Source organism: Myiozetetes cayanensis, unplaced genomic scaffold, assembly GCF_022539395.1.
Source record: "Myiozetetes cayanensis isolate MyiCay16 unplaced genomic scaffold, myiCay2020 scf777, whole genome shotgun sequence".
NCBI lineage: Eukaryota > Metazoa > Chordata > Aves > Passeriformes > Tyrannidae > Myiozetetes > Myiozetetes cayanensis.
Genome location: NW_026088050.1, coordinates 1 through 20916, shown reverse-complemented (window position 1 = coordinate 20916; position 20916 = coordinate 1). Strand labels below are relative to the sequence as shown.

General features: G+C 56.3%; 2 protein-coding genes and 2 long non-coding RNA genes across 4 annotated transcripts; 1 reads left to right on the top strand and 3 right to left on the bottom strand.

Moving 5' to 3' along the window:
- Positions 1–415: 415 nt before the first annotated feature.
- Positions 416–11348, bottom strand: LOC126652341 (U4/U6 small nuclear ribonucleoprotein Prp31-like; the record flags this gene model as incomplete). The annotated part of the gene is made up of 7 exons (XM_050339081.1): positions 11304–11348; positions 10584–10787; positions 5327–5387; positions 2616–2699; positions 2408–2505; positions 1381–1487; positions 416–585 (listed from the first exon to the last, which is right to left on the bottom strand). Coding segments are annotated over exons 2-7 (700 nt in total), but the record flags the coding sequence as incomplete, so codon positions are not given.
- TFPT (TCF3 fusion partner) lies at positions 10762–19208 on the top strand. Its single transcript, XM_050339082.1, is given in 6 exon segments — positions 10762–10819; positions 12387–12444; positions 12446–12635; positions 13909–13979; positions 17890–17959; positions 19161–19208. Coding segments are annotated over 6 exon segments (495 nt in total).
- LOC126652342 (uncharacterized) lies at positions 14100–17005 on the bottom strand. Its single transcript, XR_007631954.1, has 4 exons — positions 16993–17005; positions 15580–15691; positions 14301–14374; positions 14100–14242 (listed from the first exon to the last, which is right to left on the bottom strand). It is a non-coding gene; the product is annotated as an uncharacterized LOC126652342 (long non-coding RNA).
- LOC126652343 (uncharacterized) lies at positions 14843–15177 on the bottom strand. Its single transcript, XR_007631955.1, has 3 exons — positions 15153–15177; positions 15048–15118; positions 14843–14903 (listed from the first exon to the last, which is right to left on the bottom strand). It is a non-coding gene; the product is annotated as an uncharacterized LOC126652343 (long non-coding RNA).
- Positions 19209–20916: the final 1708 nt, after the last annotated feature.

The window sequence follows — 20916 nt, the reverse complement described above, 5'->3', positions numbered from 1 at the left end:
GACAGAGGGTGAGACCCCCTGCGACCCCTGCAATGAGGGGGGACCCCCAAAATACACAGGGGTTGGGGGGGAAACCCAAAATCCAGGGGGGGATCCCGAAATCTGGGGGGATCCCAAAAATACAGAGGATGAGGGAAGTGGGAGTCTGAGGAGAAGAAAAGACCCCAAAATGTAGTGGAGACCCCCTGTGACCCCTGGAATGAGGAGGGGAGCCACAAAATACAGAGGGGTTGGGAGGGGAACCCCAAAATCCGGGGGGAAAAAGAGGGAGGCACCCCAAAAAATAACAAGATTGGGAGTAGTGGGAGTTCAGGGAGAGGAAAAGGAGAGGTTTTGGGGTAATTTGGGGGGTTTTGGGGTTCTCAACGATCAGGTTTTGGGGGTGGTTTTGGGGGTGGGTTCTGGGGGGTCTCACCCATGATCTTGGCGGCCGTGGAGGCCCCGAGGATGAGGGAGAGGTTGGGGGCGATGAAGGACATCCGGGACTCGACGTACTCGTAGATCCTGAGCTTGGCCCCGCTCAGGGCCAGGGCCATGTCGCAGGCGTCCTCGATCCGGCTCAGCTCCTCCTCCGACAGCTGCTGCCTGCCATCGGTGAGGAGACAGGGATGGGATTAGGAAATGTGAGGGGAAAAGGGCGGGAAACGTGAGGGGAAAAGGGAGGGAAAGGTGAGGGGAAAAGGAGGGAAAGGTGAGGGGAAAAGGGAGGGAAACGTGAGGGGAAAAGGGAGGGAAACGTGAGGGGAAAAGGGAGGGAAAGGTGAGGGGGAAAGGGAGAGAAATGTGAGGGGAAAATGGAGGGAAAGGTGAGGGGGAAAGGGAGGGAAATGTGAGGGGAAAAGGGCGGGAAACGTGAGGGGAAAAGGGAGGGAAAGGTGAGGGGGAAAGGGAGGGAAAGGTGAGGGAAAAATGGAAGGAATTTTGAGGGGAAAATGGGGGGAAAGGTGAGAGAAAAATGGAAGGAATTTTGAGGGGAAAACATAAGGAATTTTGAGGGGAAAATGGAGAGAAACGTGAGGGGAAAATGGACGGAATTTTGAGGGGAAAGTGGCAGAAATTTTGAGGGGAAAATAAAGAAAAACATGAGGGGAAAATGGAGGGAAATGTGAGAGAAAATGGAGGGAAATGTGAGAGGAAAATGGAAGGAATTTTGAGGGGAAAGTGGCAGGAATTTTAAAGGAAAAATGGAGGGAAAGGTGAGGGGAAAATGAAGGGAAATGTGAAGGGAAAATGGAGGGAAATGTGAGGGGAAAATGGAGGGAAATGTGAAGGGAAAATGGAGGGAAATGTGAGGGGAAAATGGAGGGAAATGTGAGGGGAAAAAGGAGGGAAAGGTGAGGGGAAGAAAACGTCCCCCCCATTATTTGTGGCCCCCCTGACCCCTGGGTGGTGGAGGCCGTCACGCTGACCACCATGATGGTGGCGTTGGTCAGGATCTGCTGCACGTTCTCGTTGTTCTTGCACTTGTCCAGGGAATTCCCCAGTTCCTGAGAGGAACCCCCAAAATTAGAGAGGGAAAAAAGGGTGGGTGACACCCCTACCCTAAGGAACAGGCGTGATTTGGGTGGTCCCAGGTGGGATTTGGGGGTCCCAGGGGAGTTTTCAGGGTGTTTTGGGGGTCCCAGGTGAGTTTTGGGGGTCCCAGGGGAGTTTTCAGGGTGTTTAGGGGGTCCCAGGTGAGTTTTGAGGGTCCCAGGGGAGTTTTCAGGGTGTTTTGGGGGTCCCAGGGGAGTTTTGAGGGTGTTTTGGGGGTCCCAGGGCAGTTTTGGGGGTCCCAGGGGAGTTTTGAGGGTGTTTTGGGGGGTCCCAGGTGAGTTTTGGGGGTCCCAGGGGGTGTTTTAGGGGTCCCAGGGGTTGTTGAGGGGGTCCCAGGGGATGTTTTGGGGGTCCAAGAAAGTGTTTTGGAGGGTCCCAGGTGAGTTTTGAAAGTGGTTTGGGGGTCCCAGGGGATATTTAGGGGGTCACAGGGGGTGTTTCGGGGGTCCCAGGTGAGTTCTGAGAGTGTTTTGGGGGTCCCAGGTGAGTTTTGAGGGTGCCAGGGGGTGTTTTGGGGGGTCCCAGGTGAGTTTGGGGGGTCCCAGATGAGTTTGAGGGTGCCAGGGAGTGTTTCGGGGGGTCCCAGGGGGTGTTTTGGGGGTCCCAGGTAAGTTTTGAGGGTCCCAGGTGAGTTTTGAGGGTCCCAGGGGGTGTTTTGGGGGTCCCAGGTGAGTTTTGGGGGGGTCCCAGGTGAGTTTTGAGGGTCCCAGGAGGTGTTTGGGGGGGTCCCAGATGAGTTTTGAGGGTTCCAGGGGGTGTTTTGGGGGTCTCAGGTGAGTTTTGAGGGTCCCAGGAGGTGTTTGGGGGGTCTCAGGTGAGTTTTGAGGGTCCCAGGAGATGTTTTGGGGGTGTTTGGGGGGTCCCAGCCCACCTTGACCGTCCGGATGTAATCCAGCGCGTTGGGCACCAGCGACTCCAGCTCCGGGAACCTCTTGGAATATTTGTCCCGGATGAACTTGTGGATGATGTCTGGGGAGAAGGGGAGGGGAAAATGGGGGTCCCAAAATCCACCTCAGCCCCCTGAACCCCCCAAAAAACACCCCCAGGCCCCCCCAGGATCCCCCCTGCCCGGGGCTCACTCAGCTCGTTCTCGATCTCCACCGTCAGGTTGTTGGCGTCGACGATCACTCGGTACTCGGGGGCCGCCTCCACCGGGCCCAAAACTGCCCAAAAACGGCGGAAATCGACCCAAAATTCCCTTGGGAAACCCAGCATTCCCTAAATCCTCCCTGGGACCCTCTGAATCCCACCCAGGATTCCCTAAATCCCACCTGGGACCCCCTGAATCCCATCCAGGATTCCCTAAATCCCCCCTGGGACCCCCTGAATCCCACCCAGGATTCCCTAAATCCTGCCAGGGACCCCCTGAATCCCACCCAGGATTCCCTAAATCCCCCCTGGGACCCCGTGAATCCCACCCAGGATTCCCTAAATCCCCAGGGACCCCTGAATCCCACCAGGATTCCCTAAATCCCCCTGGGACCCCTGAATCCTGGGACCTAATCCCACCCAGGATTCCCTAAATCCTGCCAGGGAACCCCCTGAATCCCACCCAGGATTCCCTAAATCCCCCCTGGGACCCCTGAGATCCTGACCCAGGATTCCCTAGGACCCCCCTGAATCCCACCCAGGATTCCCTAAATCCCCCCTGGGACCCCGTGAATCCCACCCAGGATTCCCTAAATCCTCCCAGGAACCCCCTGAATCCCACCCAGGATTCCCTAAATCCCCCCTGGGACCTCCCTGAGACTCCCACCCAGGATTCCCTAAATCCCACCTGGGACCCCTGAATCCCACCAGGATTCCCTAAATCCCCCTGATGGACCATCCTGAGATCCCACCCAGGATTCCCTAAATCCCACCTGGGACCCCCTGAATCCCACCCAGCATTCCCTAAATCCTCCCAGGGACCCCCTGAATCCCACCCAGGATTCCCTAAATCCCCCCTGGGACCTCCTGAATCCCACCCAGGATTCCCTAAATCCACCCCCAGGACCCCCAAATCCCACCCAGGATTCCCTAAATCCCCCTGGGACCCCTGAATCCCACCCAGGATTCCCTAAATCCCCAGGGACCCCCAGAATCCCACCCAGGATTCCCTAAATCCCACCTGGGACCCCCTGAATCCCATCCAGGATTCCCTAAATCCCACCTGGGACCCCCTGAATCCCACCCAGGATTCCCTAAATCCGCCCCCAGGACCCCCCCAAATCCCACCCAAGCGGATATTTCGGAGCTGCCTCCACTGGGCCCCAAAACTGCCCAAAAATGGGAAATCGACCCAAAATTCCCTTGGGAAATCCTCAACCCCCAGGATCCCCCCAAATCCTCACAGAGAACCCCAAAACCCCAACTGAGACCCCCAAAAACCCACCTGGGACCCTCCCCCCTCAAAAAAACCCCTCCCAAATCCTCACCAGGACTCCTCAAAATTCCCCCAGGGACCCCAAATCCCACCCCAGACCCCAAAATCTTCCCCCAAATTCTCCCCAAATCCCACAGAGCCCCCAAAACTCCTCTAATCCCCCAGGACCCCAAAATCCCTCAATGACCCCCTCAAAGCCCACCCCAGACCCCAAAATCCCCTCAATGACCCCCCAAAACCCACCCCAGACCCCAAATGCCCCCAAAATTCTCCCCCAAATCCCACCCAAGACCCCAAAACCTTCCCCAAATTCTCCCCAAATCCCACCAGAATCCCCCAAAACTCCTCTTATCCTTCCCAGGACCCCAAAATTCCCCAATGACCCCCAAAACCCACCCCAGACCCCAAAATGCCCCCAAAATTTCCCCCAAAGGGACCCCCAAATCCCATCCGAGACCCAAAATCTTCCCCCAAATTCTCCCAAATCCCACCCAGAACCCCCAAAACTCCTCTAATGCCCCCAGACCCCAAAATCCTCTCAATGACCCCCCAAAACCCACCTGAGACCCCAAAATCTTCCCCAAAACCCACCCAGAGCCCCCAAAACTCCTCTAATCCCCCAGGACCCCCAAAATCCCTCAATGACCCCCAAAACCCACCCCAGACCCCAAAATCCCCTCAATGACCCCCAAAACCCACCCCAGACCCCAAAATGCCCCCAAAATTTCCCCCAAGGGACCCCCAAATCCCACTCTGAGACCCCCAAAACCTTCCCCCAAATCCCACTCCAGAACCCCCAAAACTCCTCTAATGCCCCCAGACCCCAAAATCCCTCAACGACCCCCCAAAACCCAATCCAGACCCCAAAATGCCCCCTAAAATTCCCCCCAAAATTCTTCCCCCAAATCCCACCCGAGACCCCAAAACCTTCCCCCAAATTCTCCTCAAATCCCACTCCAGAGCCCCCAAAACTCCTCTAATCCCCCCAGGACCCCCAAAATCCCTCAATGACCCCCAAACCCATCCCAGACCCAAAATCCCCCAAAATTCCCCAAATCCCCCTCAAAACCCACCCCAGACCCCCAAACCTTCCCCCAAATCCCACCCAGAACCCCCAAAACTCCTCTAATGCTCCCCGGACCCCCAAAATCCCTCAATGACTCCCCAAATCCCACCCGAGACCCCAAAATCTTCCCCAAATCCCACTCCAGAACCCCCAAAACTCCTCTAATCCCCCCAGGACCCCAAAATCCCTCAACGACCCCCAAAACCCACTCCAAAATTCCTCGAAATGCCCCCCAAATCCCCCTTTTTGGGGCAGTTCCGGGGATTTGGGTGGAGCAGTTGTGGGGGTGGGGAGGGAGGAGGGACCCTGATTTTGGGGGTTTGGGGATTTTTGGGGGTTTTTGGGGTTTTTGGGGTCACCTTCAGCAGCTTTGGGCTGTTTGCTGATGTACTCCTCGATCTTCTGCATGATCTCCACAAACTGGGGGAAAACAGACCCAAAATTGGCAGATTTAGCCCCAAAAATTGGGGGGCAAAACCCAAATTTGGGGAGGAAAACCCCAAAATGGGATTTTTGGGGGGTTGTTTGGCCTTGAGGGGAGGGGGGTCAGTGGGAATTTGGGGGTCCTGGAGGGGGTTTGGGGAGTTTTGGGGGATTTTGAGGGGGTGGGGGTTGGGAGGGTTTTGGGGGGTTGGAGGGGATTTGAAGTTGGTTTTGGGGTGGGTTTGGGGTGGGGTTTGGGGTGGGTTTGGGGGTATTTTTGGGTTGGGTTTTGAGGGTGGGTTTGGGATGTTTTTAGGGTTTTTTTGGGGTGGTTTTGGGGGTTTTTTTGGGCTGGGTTTTGGGGTAGGTTTGAGAGTGGTTTTAGGTTGCATTTTGAGGATGGTTTTAGGGTTGTTTTTGGGATGGTTTTGTGGTGGGGTTTGAGGTGGGGTTTGGGTTGTTTTTGGGGGGGGGTTGGGTTTTTTTGGGGGGCTGGGTTTTGGGGTGTTTTTGTGCTGGTTTTGGGGTAGGTTTGAGAGTATTTTTAGGTTGCATTTTAAGGATGGTTTTAGGGTTGTTTTTGGGGTGGTTTTGGGGTGGGGTTTGGGGTGGGTTTGGAGGTATTTTTGGGTTGGGGTTTGAGGGTGGGTTTGGGATGTTTTTAGGGGTTTTTGGGGTGGTTTGGGGCTTTTTTTGGGCTGGGTTTTGGGGTGTTTTTGTGCTGGTTTTGGGGTAGGTTTGAGAGTATTTTTAGGTTGCATTTTGAGGATGGTTTTAGGGTTGTTTTTGGGGTGGTTTTGTGGCGGGGTTTGGGGTGGGTTTTGGGTTGTTTTTGGTGGGGGTTTGGGGTTTTTGGGGGCTGGGTTTCGGGGTGTTTTTGTGCTGGTTTTGGGGTAGGTTTGGGGGTATTTTTGGGGTGGGTTTTGAGAGTGGGTTTGGGGATATTTGGGGGTGGTTTTGGGGTGAGTTTTAGTGGTTTTTTTTTTTTGGGTAGGTTTTGAGGTGTTTTTAGGGGGGGTTTTGGGGTACTTTTGGGGTGGGGTTTGAGGTGTTTTTGGGGTGGGTTTTGGGGTATTTTTGGGGTGGGTTTTGGGGTGCTTTTGGGGAGGGGGTTGGGGTAGTTCTGGGGTGGTTTTAGAGTGGATTTGGAGTGGCACTTGCAGCAATTTTGGGATGGGTTTTTGGGGTGTTTTTGGGGGTGTTTTGGGGAATATTCTGGGGATATTTTGGGGTTTTTTGGGGGATATTTAGGGATATTTTGGGGATATTTTAAGTATATTTTGGGGAAATTTTGGTGATATTCTGGGGATATTTTGGGGATATTTTAAGAATATTCTGAGGATGTTTTGGGGATATTTTGGGGATATTCTAGGGATATTTAGGGGATATTTTAGGGATATTTTGGGGATATTTAGGGGATATTTTGGGGGTATTCTGGGGATATTTTGGGAATATTCTGGGGATATTTTGGGGATATTTTAGGGATATTTTGGGGATATTTTGGGGATATTTTGGTGATATTTTGGGGATATTCTGGGGACATTTTGGGGTTACTTTGGGGATATTTTGGGAATATTTTGGCGTTATTCTGGGGATATTTTGAGGATATTTTGGTGATATTTTCAGGATATTTTGGGGTGTTTTTGGGTCATTTTGGGACATTTCTGACCGCTCTGCTGCCCCATAACTTGGCGATGCTGCGCACGGACTCGCTGCCCTCGGGGGGTTTGGGGGGGGTTTTGGGGGATATTTAGGGGATATTTTGGGGGTATTTTTGGGATATTTTGGGGATATTTTGGGGATATTTTGAGGATATTTTGGGGATATTTTGAGGATATTTTGGGGGTGTTTTTGGCGATACTTAGGGGATATTTAGGGGATATTTTGGGGGTATTTTAGGGATATTTTGGGGATATTTTCAGGATATTTTTGGGGATATTTAGGGATACTTTGGGGCATTTCTGACCGCTCTGCTGCCCCACAGTTTGGCGATGCTGCGCACGGACTCGCTGCCTCGGGGATCGAGGGAGTTTTGGGGTAGGTTTGGGGATATTTAGGGGATATTTTGGGGATATTTTAAGTATATTTTGGGGATATTTTGAGGATATTTTGGGGATATTCTGGGGATATTTTCAGGGTATTTTTGGGGTGTTTTTGGGGTGTTTTGGGTTGTCTCCTGAGCACTCTGCTGCCCACAGTTTGGCGATGCTACGCGCGGACTCGCACCCTCGGGGGGTTTGGGGGGTTTTGGAGGATATTTAGGGATATTTTGGGGTATATTGGGAGATATTTTGAGTGATATTTTGGGGGTGTTTTTGGGGGGTGTTTAGGGTGTTTTGGGGACATTTCTGACCGCTCTGCTGCCCCACAGTTTTGGCGATATCTGCGCCTCGGATTTCGCTGCCCTCGGGGGTCCGGGGATTTTTGGGGTGGGTTTTGGGGGGATATGTTGAGATATTCTGGTGATATTTTGGGGATATTTGAGATATTTTGGGTATATTTTGGAGGATATTTTTGGAGTGTTTTAGGGTGTTTAGGGGCATTTCTGGCCGCTCTGCTGCCCACAGTTTGACAATGCTGCGCACTGGCTTCGCTAGCCCTCGAGGGTTGGGGGTTGTTTTCTGGGGGGATATTTAGGGGATATTTTGAGGATATTTTGGATGATATTTTGAGGATATTTTAGGGGATATTTTAGGATTTTGGTGATACTTAGGGGATGGCTGGGATATTTTGGGAATATTCTGGGAATATTTTGGGGATATTTGGACATTTTGGGATATTCTGGGGATATTTGGAGATATTTTGGGGATATTCTGGGGATATTTTGGGGATATTTTGGGGATATTTTGGGCTAGGGGATATTTTCAGGATATTTTAGGGATATTTTGGGGTGTATTTGGGTCATTTTGGGGTCATTTCTGACCGCTCTGCTGCCCCATAACTTGGCGATGCTGCGCACGGACTCGCTGCCCTCGGGGGTTTGGGGGTTTTGGGGATATTTGGGGATATTTTGGGGATATTTTGGGGATATTTTGGGGATATTTTGGGGATATTTTGAGGATATTTTGGGGATATTTTGAGGATATTTTGGGGGTGTTTTTGGCGATACTTAGGGGATATTTAGGGGATATTTTGGTGATATTTTGGGTATATTCTGGGGATATTTTGGGGATATTTTCAGGATATTTTTGGGGATATTTAGGGATACTTTGGGGCATTTCTGACCGCTCTGCTGCCCCACAGTTTGGCGATGCTGCGCACGGACTCGCTGCCCTCGGGGGTCCGGGGGGGGTTTTTGGGGTGGGTTTTTGGGGATATTTAGGGGATATTTTGGGGATATTTTAAGTATATTTTGGGGATATTTTGGGGATATTTTGGGGATATTCTGGGGATATTTTCAGGATATTTTTGGGGTGTTTTTGGGGTGTTTTGGGTTGTCTCTGACCGCTCTGCTGCCCCACAGTTTGGCGATGCTACGCACGGACTCGCTGCCCTCGGGAGTTTAGGGGGGGGTTTTGGGGGATATTTAGGGGATATTTTGGGTATATTTAGGGGATATTTTGGTGATATTTTGGGGGTGTTTTTGGGGTGTTTTTGGGGTGTTTTGGGGCATTTCTGACCGCTCTGCTGCCCCACAGTTTGGCGATGCTGCGCACGGACTCGCTGCCCTCGGGGGTCCGGGGGGGATTTTTGGGGTGGGTTTTGGGGGATATTTTGGGGATATTCTGGTGATATTTTGGGGATATTTTGAGAATATTTTGGGTATATTTTGGGGATATTTTTGGGGTGTTTTTGGGGTGTTTTGGGGCATTTCTGACCGCTCTGCTGCCCCACAGTTTGGCAATGCTGCGCACGGACTCGCTGCCCTCGGGGGGTTCGGGGGTTGTTTTTGGGGGATATTTAGGGGATATTTTGAGGATATTTTGGATGATATTTTGAGGATATTTTGGGGATATTTTGGTGATACTTAGGGGATATTTTGGTGATATTTTGGGGATATTTAGGGGATATTTTGGGGACATTTTGGTGATATTCTGGGGATATTTCGGGGGATATTTGGGGGATATTCTGGGGATATTTTGGGGATATTTTGGGGATATTCTGGGGATATTTTCAGGATATTTTCAGGATATTTTCAGGGTATTTAGGGATATTTTGGGTCGTTTCTGACCGCTCTGCTGCCCCACAGTTTGGCGATGCTGCGCACGGACTCGCTGCCCTCGGGGGGTGATTTTTGGGGTATTTCAGGGGGTTTTGGGGTCAGGGTTTTTAGGGGGGTTTTAGGGGGTTTTAGGGGTGTTTTTGGGGGTATTTAGGGATATTTTGGGGCATTTCTGACCGCTCTGCTGCCCCATAACTTGGCGATGCTGCGCACGGACTCGCTGCCCTCAGGGGGTCCGGGGGGGATTTTTGGGGTGGGTTTTGGGGGATATTTTGGTGACATTCTGGGGATATTTTGGGGATGTTTTTGGGGATATTTAGGGATATTTTGGGGCATTTCTGACCGCTCTGCTGCCCCAGAGTTTGGCGATGCTGCGCACGGACTCGCTGCCCTCGGGGGGTGGTTTTTGGGGTATTTCAGGGGGTTTTGGGGTCAGGGTTTTTAGGGGGGTTTTAGGGATATTTTTGGGGATATTTTGGGTCATTTTGGGGCATTTCTGACCGCTCTGCTGCCCCATAACTTGGCGATGCTGCGCACGGACTCGCTGCCCTCGGGGGGTTTGGGGGATATTTTGGGGGTGGTTTTGGTGATATTTTGGGGATATTTTGGTGATATTCTGGGGATATTTTCAGGATATTTTTGGGTCATTTTGGGGCATTTCTGACCGCTCTGCTGCCCCACAGTTTGGCGATGCTGCGCACGGACTCGCTGCCCTCGGGGGGTGGTTTTTGGGGTATTTCAGGGGGTTTTGGGGTCAGGGTTTTTAGGGGGGTTTTAGGGATATTTTTGGGGATATTTTGGGTCATTTTGGGGCATTTCTGACCGCTCTGCTGCCCCATAACTTGGCGATGCTGCGCACGGACTCGCTGCCCTCGGGGGGTTTGGGGGATATTTTGGGGGATATTTTGAGGATATTTTGGGGATATTTTGAGGATATTTTGGGGATATTTTGGGGATATTTTTGGGGGTATTTAGGGATATTTTGGGGATGGTTTTGGGAATATTTAGGGATATTTTGGGGCATTTCTGACCGCTCTGCTGCCCCATAACTTGGCGATGCTGCGCACGGACTCGCTGCCCTCCGGGGTCCGGGGCTCGTCCCGCACGTCCTCGATGGGCGGCTCCTCTCCCCCCTCGGAGCCTTCGGCCTCGGCCTCCTCCTCCTCCTCAGCCTCCTCCAGGTCCGCCAGCAGCTCGTCAGCCAGGGACATGGCTCACTGGGAGCACTGGGAGCACTGGGAGAGAGCACAGACCCCACTGGGAGAGAGTACAGAGCCCCCAGAGACCCCCCCAGTCAGGGACATGGCTAACTGGGAGCACTGGGAGCACTGGGACACAAACTGGGAGCACTGGGAGAGAGCACAGAGCACCCCCAGTCAGGGACATGGCTAACTGGGAGCACTGGGAGCACTGGGACACAAACTGGGAGAGAGCACAGAGCACCCCCAGTCAGGGACATGGCTAACTGGGAGCACTGGGAGCACTGGGAGAGAGCACAGACCCCCCAGAGACCCCCCCAGTCAGGGACATCGCAAACTGGGAGCACTGGGAGCACTGGGAGAGAGCACAGACCCCACTGGGAGCACTGGGAGAGAGCACAGAGCACCCCCAGTCAGGGACATGGCTAACTGGGAGCACTGGGAGGGAAACTGGGTGCACTGGGAGGGATCACAGACCCCCCAGATCCCCCCCAAATCTCCCCATCTCCCCCATCTCCCCATCCCCCCCAAATTCCCCCATCCCAAATTCACCTCCCGCTCCCGTCGCGCTCTCGGTGACGTCACTTCCTCCTCCGCCGGGTCCCTCTCCGTGACGTCACCACCGCGCGACCCCTCCCCGGTTCCGCTCCCCCTCCCTCCCCCCAAAGCGGGGCCGCCACCGGGCCCGGCCGAGTGACGTCATCGGGGCGGTGAGTGACGTCATAGGGAGGGAGGGGGCGATAGCGGGGGTGGGGGACTGGGATGGACTGGGAGGGACTGGGAGAGGGAATTGGGGGCACTGGGAGAGACTGGGGGGACTGGGAGAAACTGGGAGAGACGGGGGAAACTGGGAGCACTGGGAGGACTGGGGAGGACTGGGAAGGACTGGGAGAGACAAGGGGACTGGGAGGGACTGGGAGGGACTGGGGGACTGGGAGGATTGGGGCACTGGGATGGGACTGGGAGGGACTGGGAGAGGGATTGGGGGCACTGGGATGGGACTGGGGGACTGGGGGGATTGGGGGAAACTGGGAGAGGGAACTGGGGGCACTGGGAGGAGATTGGGGAGCACTGGGATGGGACTGGGAGGGGATTGGGGGAAACTGGGAGCACTGGGAGGGGTATTGGCGGGCACTGGGAGGGACTGGGAGCACTGGGAGGGACTGGGAGAGGAAACTGGGGCACTTTGCCCCCGACCCCATTTTGGTGTCATTTGGGGGTTTGGGGGTTCAGGTGCCATTGGAGGGTTTTGGGTTCTGACCCCCTTCCCAGGCATGGCGGGGTGTCACTTGGGGGGGTTTTTGGGGGTTTTGGGGTTCCAGACCCCTGACTTCTTCCCCAGGCATGGCAGGGGTGTCACTTGGGGGTTTTGGGGTTCCAGGACCCCTGACCCCGAGGTGTAATTTTGGGGGTTTTTGGGGTTCCAGGGTGTCCCTGACCCCCTTTCCCCCAGGCATGGCGGAGGTGTCACTTGGGGGGTTTGGGGTTCCAGGACCCCCTGACCCCCGAGAGGGTGTAATTTGGGGGTTTTGGGTTCCAGGAGTTGTCATTTGAGGGGTTTTTTGGGGTTCCAGGCCCCACTGACCCCCAGAGTGCCATTGAGGGGGTTTGGGTCCTGGCCCCTGCCCCCCCCAGGCGTGGCGGGGTGTCGTTCGAGGAGTTCTCGGCCCCCGGGCGGGCTGGCGCTGGAGCCCCTTTTGGGGGACCATCCTGGAGAGCGAGGGGAGCCCGAGGGGCTGCCTCCGCCCTCCCCAGCCCCGCCCCTGCCGCGGGGGCTCCAGGGGAGGGGAGAGGAGGGCGCGGGGAGGGGCCCGAGGGGCGGAGCTGAGGAGGAGGAGGATGAAGGTGCAGGCCCTGGGACGGAGGTGCCGCGAGATCAGGCAGGTGGGCTCCCCCAAAAAACCCCCAAAATATCCTGGGACACCCCAAAAACCCTGGGAAACACTCCCAAAATATCCTGGGAAACACCCCCAAAAATATCCTGGGACACCCCCCTAAAATATCCTGGGGACACGCCCAAAATTACTGGGACACCCCCAGGGACACCCCCAAAATATCCTGGGAACACCCCAAAATATCCCGGGACACCCCAAAAATATCCTGGGACACCCCAAAAATCCCAGGAAACACCCCAAAAATCCTGGGAAACACCTCCAAAAATACCCTGGGAAACCCCCCTAAAATATCCTGGGACACCCCCAAAAATATCCTGGGAAACATCCCCAAAAATATCCTGGGGACACCCCCCAAAAATATCCTGGGAAACACCCCCAAAAATCCTGGGGAACACCCCCAAAAATATCCTGGGAAACACCCCCAAAAATATCCTGGGGACACCCCCAAAATATCCTGGGAAACATCCCCAAAATATCCTGGGAACACCCCCAAAAATATCCCAGGAAACATCCCCCAAAATATCCTGGGACACCCCCAAAATATCCTGGGGACACTCCCAAAATATCCTGGGAAACACCCCCCAAATATCCTGGGAAACACCCCCAAAAATATCCTGGGACACCCCCAAAAAATACTGGGACACCCCCAAAAAATACTGGGACACCCCCAAAAATATCCTGGGACACCCCCAAAAAATACTGGGACACCCCCAAAATATCCTGGGAAACACCCCCAAAATTACTGGGACACCCCAAAATATCCTGGGAAACACCCCCAAAATATCCTGGGACACCCCCAAAAATATCCTGGGAAACACCCCAAAATATCCTGGGGACACCCCCAAAATATCCTGGGGATACCCCCTGAAAAATCTCAGGGACACCCCCAAAACTCCTGGGACACCCCCAAAAATATCCTGGGAAACACCCCCAGGGACACCCCCCAAAAATCCTGGGAAACAGCCCCAAAATATCCTGGGAAACAGCCCCAAAAAATCCTGGGGATACCCCCCGAAAAATCTCAGGGACACCCCCAAAAATATCCTGGGAAACACCCCCAAAAATATCCTGGGAAACACCACCAAAAATATCCTGGGAAACACTCCAGGGACACCCCCAAAAATCCCAGGAAACACCCCCAAAAAGTCCTGTTGTTTTGGCTCCACCCCCTGTTTTTAGCCCCGCCCCCATCCCTTAACCCCGCCCCTTTTGTCTGGCCCCGCCCCCTCAGGTGTGTCCTGTCCTGTCCCCTCCCCCCCCAGGTGAACGAGCGGGCCCTGCAGAGGCTGCGGCAGGTGCAGAGACTGACCCGGAGACTGCAGAGGGAGCGCAGGTGACACCTGGGGGACACACCTGGGACACTGAAACACACCTGGGGACACACCTGGGGACATTGGGGACACACCTGGGACACACCTGGGGACACACCTGGGACACTGAAACACACCTGGGACACACCTGGGACACTGAGATACACCTGGGACACACCTGGGACACACCTGGGGACACACCTGGGACACACCTGGGGACACTGAAACACACCTGGGACACACCTGGGACACACCTGGGACACACCTGGGGACATTGGGGACACACCTGGGACACACCTGGGGACACACCTGGGACACACCTGGGGACACACCTGGGGACACACCTGGGGACATTGGGGACACCCCTGTGCAGGTGCAGAGACTGACCCGGAGACTGCAGAGGGAGCGCAGGTGACACCTGGGGACACACCTGGGACACCAAAACACACCTGGGACACACCTGGGACACACCTGGGACACACCTGGGGACATTGGGGACACACCTGGGACACACCTGGGGACACACCTGGGACACTGAAACACACCTGGGGACATTGGGGACACACCTGTGCAGGTGCAGAGACTGACCCGGAGACTGCAGAGAGAGCGCAGGTGACACACCTGGGACACACCTGGGGACACACCTGGGACACACCTGGGACATGGGGACACACCTGGGACACACCTGGGACACACCTGGGACACTGAAACACACCTGGGGACACACCTGGGACATTGGGGACACCCCTGTGCAGGTGCAGAGACTGACCCGGAGACTGCAGAGAGAGCGCAGGTGACACCTGGGGGACACCTGGGGGACACCTGGGACACACCTGGGGACAGGGGACACACCTGGGACACACCTGGGGTACCTGGGACACACCTGGGGACATTGGGGACACACCTGGGACACACCTGGGACACACCTGGGGACATTGGGGACACCCCTGTGCAGGTGCAGAGACTGACCCAGAGACTGCAGAGAGAGCGCAGGTGACACCTGGGGGACACACCTGGGACACACCTGGGACACACCTGGGACACACCTGGGACACACCTGGGGACACACCTGGGACACACCTGGGACACACCTGGGACACTGAAACACACCTGGGACACACCTGGGACACTGAAACACACCTGGGACACACCTGGGACACACCTGGGGACACACCTGGGACACACGTGGGACACACCTGGGACATTGGGGACACACCTGGGGACACACCTGGGACACACCTGGGACATTGGGGACACACCTGTGCAGGTGCAGAGACTGACCCGGAGACTGCAGAGAGAGCGCAGGTGACACCTGGGGACACACCTGGGACACCAAAACACACCTGGGACACACCTGGGACACACCTGGGACACACCTGGGGACACACCTGGGACACACCTGGGGTACACCTGGGACACACCTGGGGACATTGAAACACACCTGGGGACATTGGGGACACCCCTGTGCAGGTGCAGAGACTGACCCGGAGACTGCAGAGGGAGCGCAGGTGACACCCCTGGGGTACCTGGGGACACCCCTGGGATACACCTGGGGACACACCTGGGACACACCTGGGGACACACCTGGGACACACCTGGGACACACCTGGGACACTGAAACACACCTGGGGACACACCTGGGACACACCTGGGACACACCTGGGGACATTGGGGACACCCCTGTGCAGGTGCAGAGACTGACCCGGAGACTGCAGAGGGAGCGCAGGTGACACACCTGGGGTACCTGGGGACACACCTGGGACACACCTGGGACACACCTGGGACACACCTGGGGACATTGGGGACACACCTGGGACACACCTGGGATACACCTGGGGACACACCTGGGACACACCTGGGACACACCTGGGACACACCTGGGGACATTGGGGACACACCTGGGGACACACCTGGGACACACCTGGGACATGGGACACACCTGGGACACACCTGGGACACACCTGGGACACACCTGGGACACTGAAACACACCTGGGGACACACCTGGGACACACCTGGGACACACCTGGGACACACCTGGGATACACCTGGGACACACCTGGGACACACCTGGGACACACCTGGGATACACCTGGGACACACCTGGGACATGGGACACACCTGGGACACACCTGGGGACACACCTGGGACACACCTGGGGACATTGGGGACACACCTGGGACACACCTGGGGACATTGGGGACACACCTGGGACACTGAAACACACCTGGGATACACCTGGGACACACCTGGGACACTGAAACACACCTGGGGACACACCTGGGGACACACCTGGGGACACACCTGGGACACACCTGGGGACATTGGGGGGACCCACTTGGGGACACACCTGGGGACATTGGGACACATTTGGGGACACCCCTGGGACTCACCTGGGACACACCTGGGACACACCTGGGGACACACCTGGGGACACACCTGGGACACACCTGGGACACTGAAACACACCTGGGGACACACCTGGGACATGGGGACACACCTGGAGACACCCCTGAGACTCACCTGGGGACATTGGGGACACCCCTGGGACACACCTGGGGACACACCTGGGACACTGAAACACACCTGGGACACACCTGGGGACACACCTGGGGACACTGGTATAGCAGGGGACACACCTGGGGACACTGAAACACACCTGGGACACACCTGGGGACATTGGGGACACACCTGGGACATGGGACACACCTGGGACACTGAAACACACCTGGGATACACCTGGGACACACCTGGGACATTGGGGACACCCCTGTGCAGGTGCAGAGACTGACCCGGAGACTGCAGAGGGAGCGCAGGTGACACACCTGGGACACACCTGGGATATACCTGGGACACACCTGGGACACACCTGGGGTACCTGGGGACACCCCTGGGGACACACCTGGGACACTGAGATACACCTGGGATATACCTGGGACACACCTGGGATACACCTGGGACACACCTGGGACACACCTGGGACACACCTGGGACATGGGACACACCTGGGACACACCTGGGGACATTGGGGACACACCTGGGACACACCTGGGACACACCTGGGACACACCTGGGGACACACCTGGGACACACCTGGGATACACCTGGGGACACTGAAACACACCTGGGATACACCTGGGACACACCTGGGACACACCTGGGACATGGGGACACACCTGGGACACACCTGGGGACATTGGGGACACACCTGGGACACACCTGGGGACACTGAAACACACCTGGGATACACCTGGGGACACACCTGGGGACACACCTGGGACACACCTGGGGACACACCTGGGACACACCTGGGATACACCTGGGGACATTGGGGACACACCTGGGGACACACCTGGGGACATTGGGGACACACCTGGGGACACACCTGGGACACACCTGGGACACACCTGGGACACACCTGGGACATTGGGGACACACCTGGGGACACACCTGGGGACACTGAAACACACCTGGGATACACCTGGGGACACACCTGGGGACACACCTGGGACACACCTGGGACACACCTGGGGACACACCTGGGACACACCTGGGACACACCTGGGGACATTGGGGACACACCTGGGACACACCTGGGACACACCTGGGACACACCTGGGACACACCTGGGACACACCTGGGACACACCGGGGACACACCTGGGACATGGGACACACCTGGGACACTGAAACACACCTGGGACACACCTGGGACACACCTGGGGACACACCTGGGACACACCTGGGATATACCTGGGGACACTGAAACACACCTGGGACACACCTGGGACACACCTGGGACACACCTGGGGACACACCTGGGACATGGGGACAACCCCACCTGGGGACACACCCTATTTGGGAGGACACCCCCCTGTTTGGGGGTCACGCCCCTTTTTGGGGGACACGCCCCTTTTTTGGGGTCCCCCCCGCAGGTTCCTGATGCAGGTCCTGGACGCTCACGGGGATCGGTACCGGCAGGGGCAGCTCACGGTGCTGCTGCAGGTCTGGGACCCCCCCCAAAATCCCTGAGACCCCCCTGAAACCCCCCCAAACCCCTGAGACCCCCCTGGGACCCCCCAAACCCCACAGACCCCCACAGACCCCACAGACCCCCAGACCCCACCCCTGCTCGGTACCGGCAGGGCAGCTCACGGTGCTGCTGCAGGTCTGGGACCCCCAAATCCCTGAGACCCCTGAAACCCCCCAAACCCCTGAGACCCCCAGGACCCCCCAAACCCCCTGAGACCCCACAGACCCCTCCAACCCCCCAAAATACCCCAAATACCCCCAAAGCCACCCAACCCCCAAAATACCCCAAAGTCCCCCAGAACACCCCCAAACCCCCATGACCCCATAAAACATCCCAAAGCCCCCCAAAACCCCCCACGACCCCCAAAACACCCCAAATACCCCCAAAACCCCCATGACCCCCAAAACATCCCAACCCCCAAACACCCCAAAACACCCCCAACCCCCAAAAACACCGCAAAGTCCCCTGTGACCCCCGACCCCCAAAACTGCCCATGACCCCTCAAGCATCCCCAGACCCTCCCCAACCTCCCCTCCCTCTAACCTCGCTGTGCCCCCAGGACAGGGGGTCCCCTCGGGGGTCCCGGCCAGCCCGCCCCGGAAACGCCGAGAACAGAACCCCCTCCCCCACCCCCTGCCCCTCCCCACCCCCAGCGCCCTCCCTCCCCCGGAGCCCCCAACCCCAAACGGCGCCGCAAGGACCCCGGGGGAGGGGCAGGGCAGGGGCAGAGGGGAGGGCAGGAGCCTCCAACCCTCCCTGGGAACCCCACAGGTACGGGGGAGGAGGATTTGGGGGTTTGGGGGGTTTGGAGGAGGGATTTAGGGGGTCCAAAGAGGAGGTTCAGGGGGTGATTTTAGGGGGTCCAAAGGGGAATTTGGGGGGATTTTTGGGGGTCCAGGGGGTTTGGGGGTCAGAGGATTGGGGGATTTTGGGGGTCCAGTGGGGTTTGGGAGGGTCAGGGGGATTGGGGGGCTGATTTTGGGGGTCCAGGGTGGTTTGGGGGTTGAATTTTGGGGTCAAAGTGGGTTTTTTTGGGGGTCTGGGAAGAGGTGGGGCCTGATTTGGGGGTCAGGGGTGATTTTGGGGTTGGGGGTGATTTTGGGGTCCAGGGGTGATTTTGGGGGTTGGGGGTGATTTTGGGGGTGGGGGTCTCACCTGTCCCCTCTCCCCCAGCCCAAAGGGGAGGAGTCATCTCTGGCCCTCTCCTCCTGGGCCCCCTGAGCCCCCTGAGAAGCTCCCTGAGGTTCCCCAAATTCTCCGACTTCGACTGAGGACGATTTTGGGGTGTCCCAAAATCCTGGGACCCCCTAAACACCCCTGAGACCCCCAAAATGCCTCCCCCAATAAAGAGTTTTGGTTCAACCCAAGGGTCGTGGGGTTTTTTTGGGGGGTCCCCAAATCCTGGAGATTCCTCCCCCCTCCCCCAAACCTCAGGGACCCCCAGACCCCAAAATCCCCCTTGGGGACCCCAAAATCCCAAATCCCCCCAGACCCCAAAATCCCCCTTGGGGACCCCAAAATCCCAAATTCCCCAAAGACCCCCCAAAAAAACCCCAAACCACAACCCCACTCCCAAACCCTTCATTTATTTTGGGGAGAAACCCCAATTTTGGGGCTCCCCTCATCCCACCCCCCCAACTCGTGGACTCCCAACCCCCCAAAGACCCCCCAAATTCCCCCAATCCCCCAAAAACCCAAAGCCACAACCCCACCTTGAACTCTTCATTTATTTTGGGGAGAAAAACCCAAATTTTGGGGCTCCCCCTCATCCCAGCGACCCTCCCAACTTGGGGACCCCCAAAGACCCCCCCTAAAGACCCCCAAAGACCCCCAAATCCCCCAAAAACCCACAAGCCACAACCCCACCCCAAACTCTTCATTTATTTTGGGAGAAAACCCAAATTTTGGGGCTCCCCTCATCCCAGCGACCCCCAACTCAGGGACCCCCAAACCCCCCCAAATTCCCCCAAACTCCAAATCCCCCAAAAAACCCCAAGCCACAACCCCACCTTGAACTCTTCATTTATTTTGGGGAGAAAACCCAATTTTGGGGCGACCCCTCATCCCAGCGACCCCCAACTCGGGGACCCCAAAGACCCCAAATCCCCCAAATTCCCCAAATCCCCTAAAGACCCCCAAAGACCCCAAATCCCCAAAAAAACCACCAAAGCCACAACCCCAACCCAAATTCTTTACTTATTTTGGGGAGAAAACCCAATTTTGGGGCTCCCCCTCATCCCAGCAACCCCCCAAGTCAGGGACCCCCAACCCTCCCCAAGACCCCCAAATTCCCCTAAAGATGCCCCCAAAGACCCCCAGAGACTCCCCCAACCCCCCCAAAAACCCCAAACCACAACCCCAACCCAAACTCTTCACTTATTTTGGGGAGAAAACCCAAATTTTGGGGCTTCCTCCCCCAACTCGAGGACCCCAAAGACCCCCAAATCCCCCAAGATTCCCCCAACCCCCCCAAAAAAACCCCAAGCCACAACCCCACCCCAAACCCTTCATTTATTTTGGGGAGAAACCCAAGTTTTGGGGCTCCCCCTCATCCCAGCGACCCCCAACTTGGGGACCCCCAAAGACCCCCAAATTCCCCCAAATCCCCCAAAGACCCCCCAAAAAAACCCCAAACCACAACCCCACCTTGAAATCTTCATTTATTTTGGGGAGAAAACCCCAATTTTGGGGCTGCCTCAAACTCCCCTTTTCCCCCAAAATAAAGAGTGGGGGAGGGAGGGGGTTTATTTTGGGAGGGGTCTCTCAGAGCTCCTTCAGCCACTGCAGGTTGGGCCCCTCTTTGTCGCAGGGGTGGGAAGGGACGTCCAGGAGGGTCCCGTCGTCCCTCAGGGGAACTTTGGGGGAAAAGAGCATTTTAGGGACTTTTATAGGGAAAAGGGGGTTTGGGGTATTTTTATTTTGGGAGAAA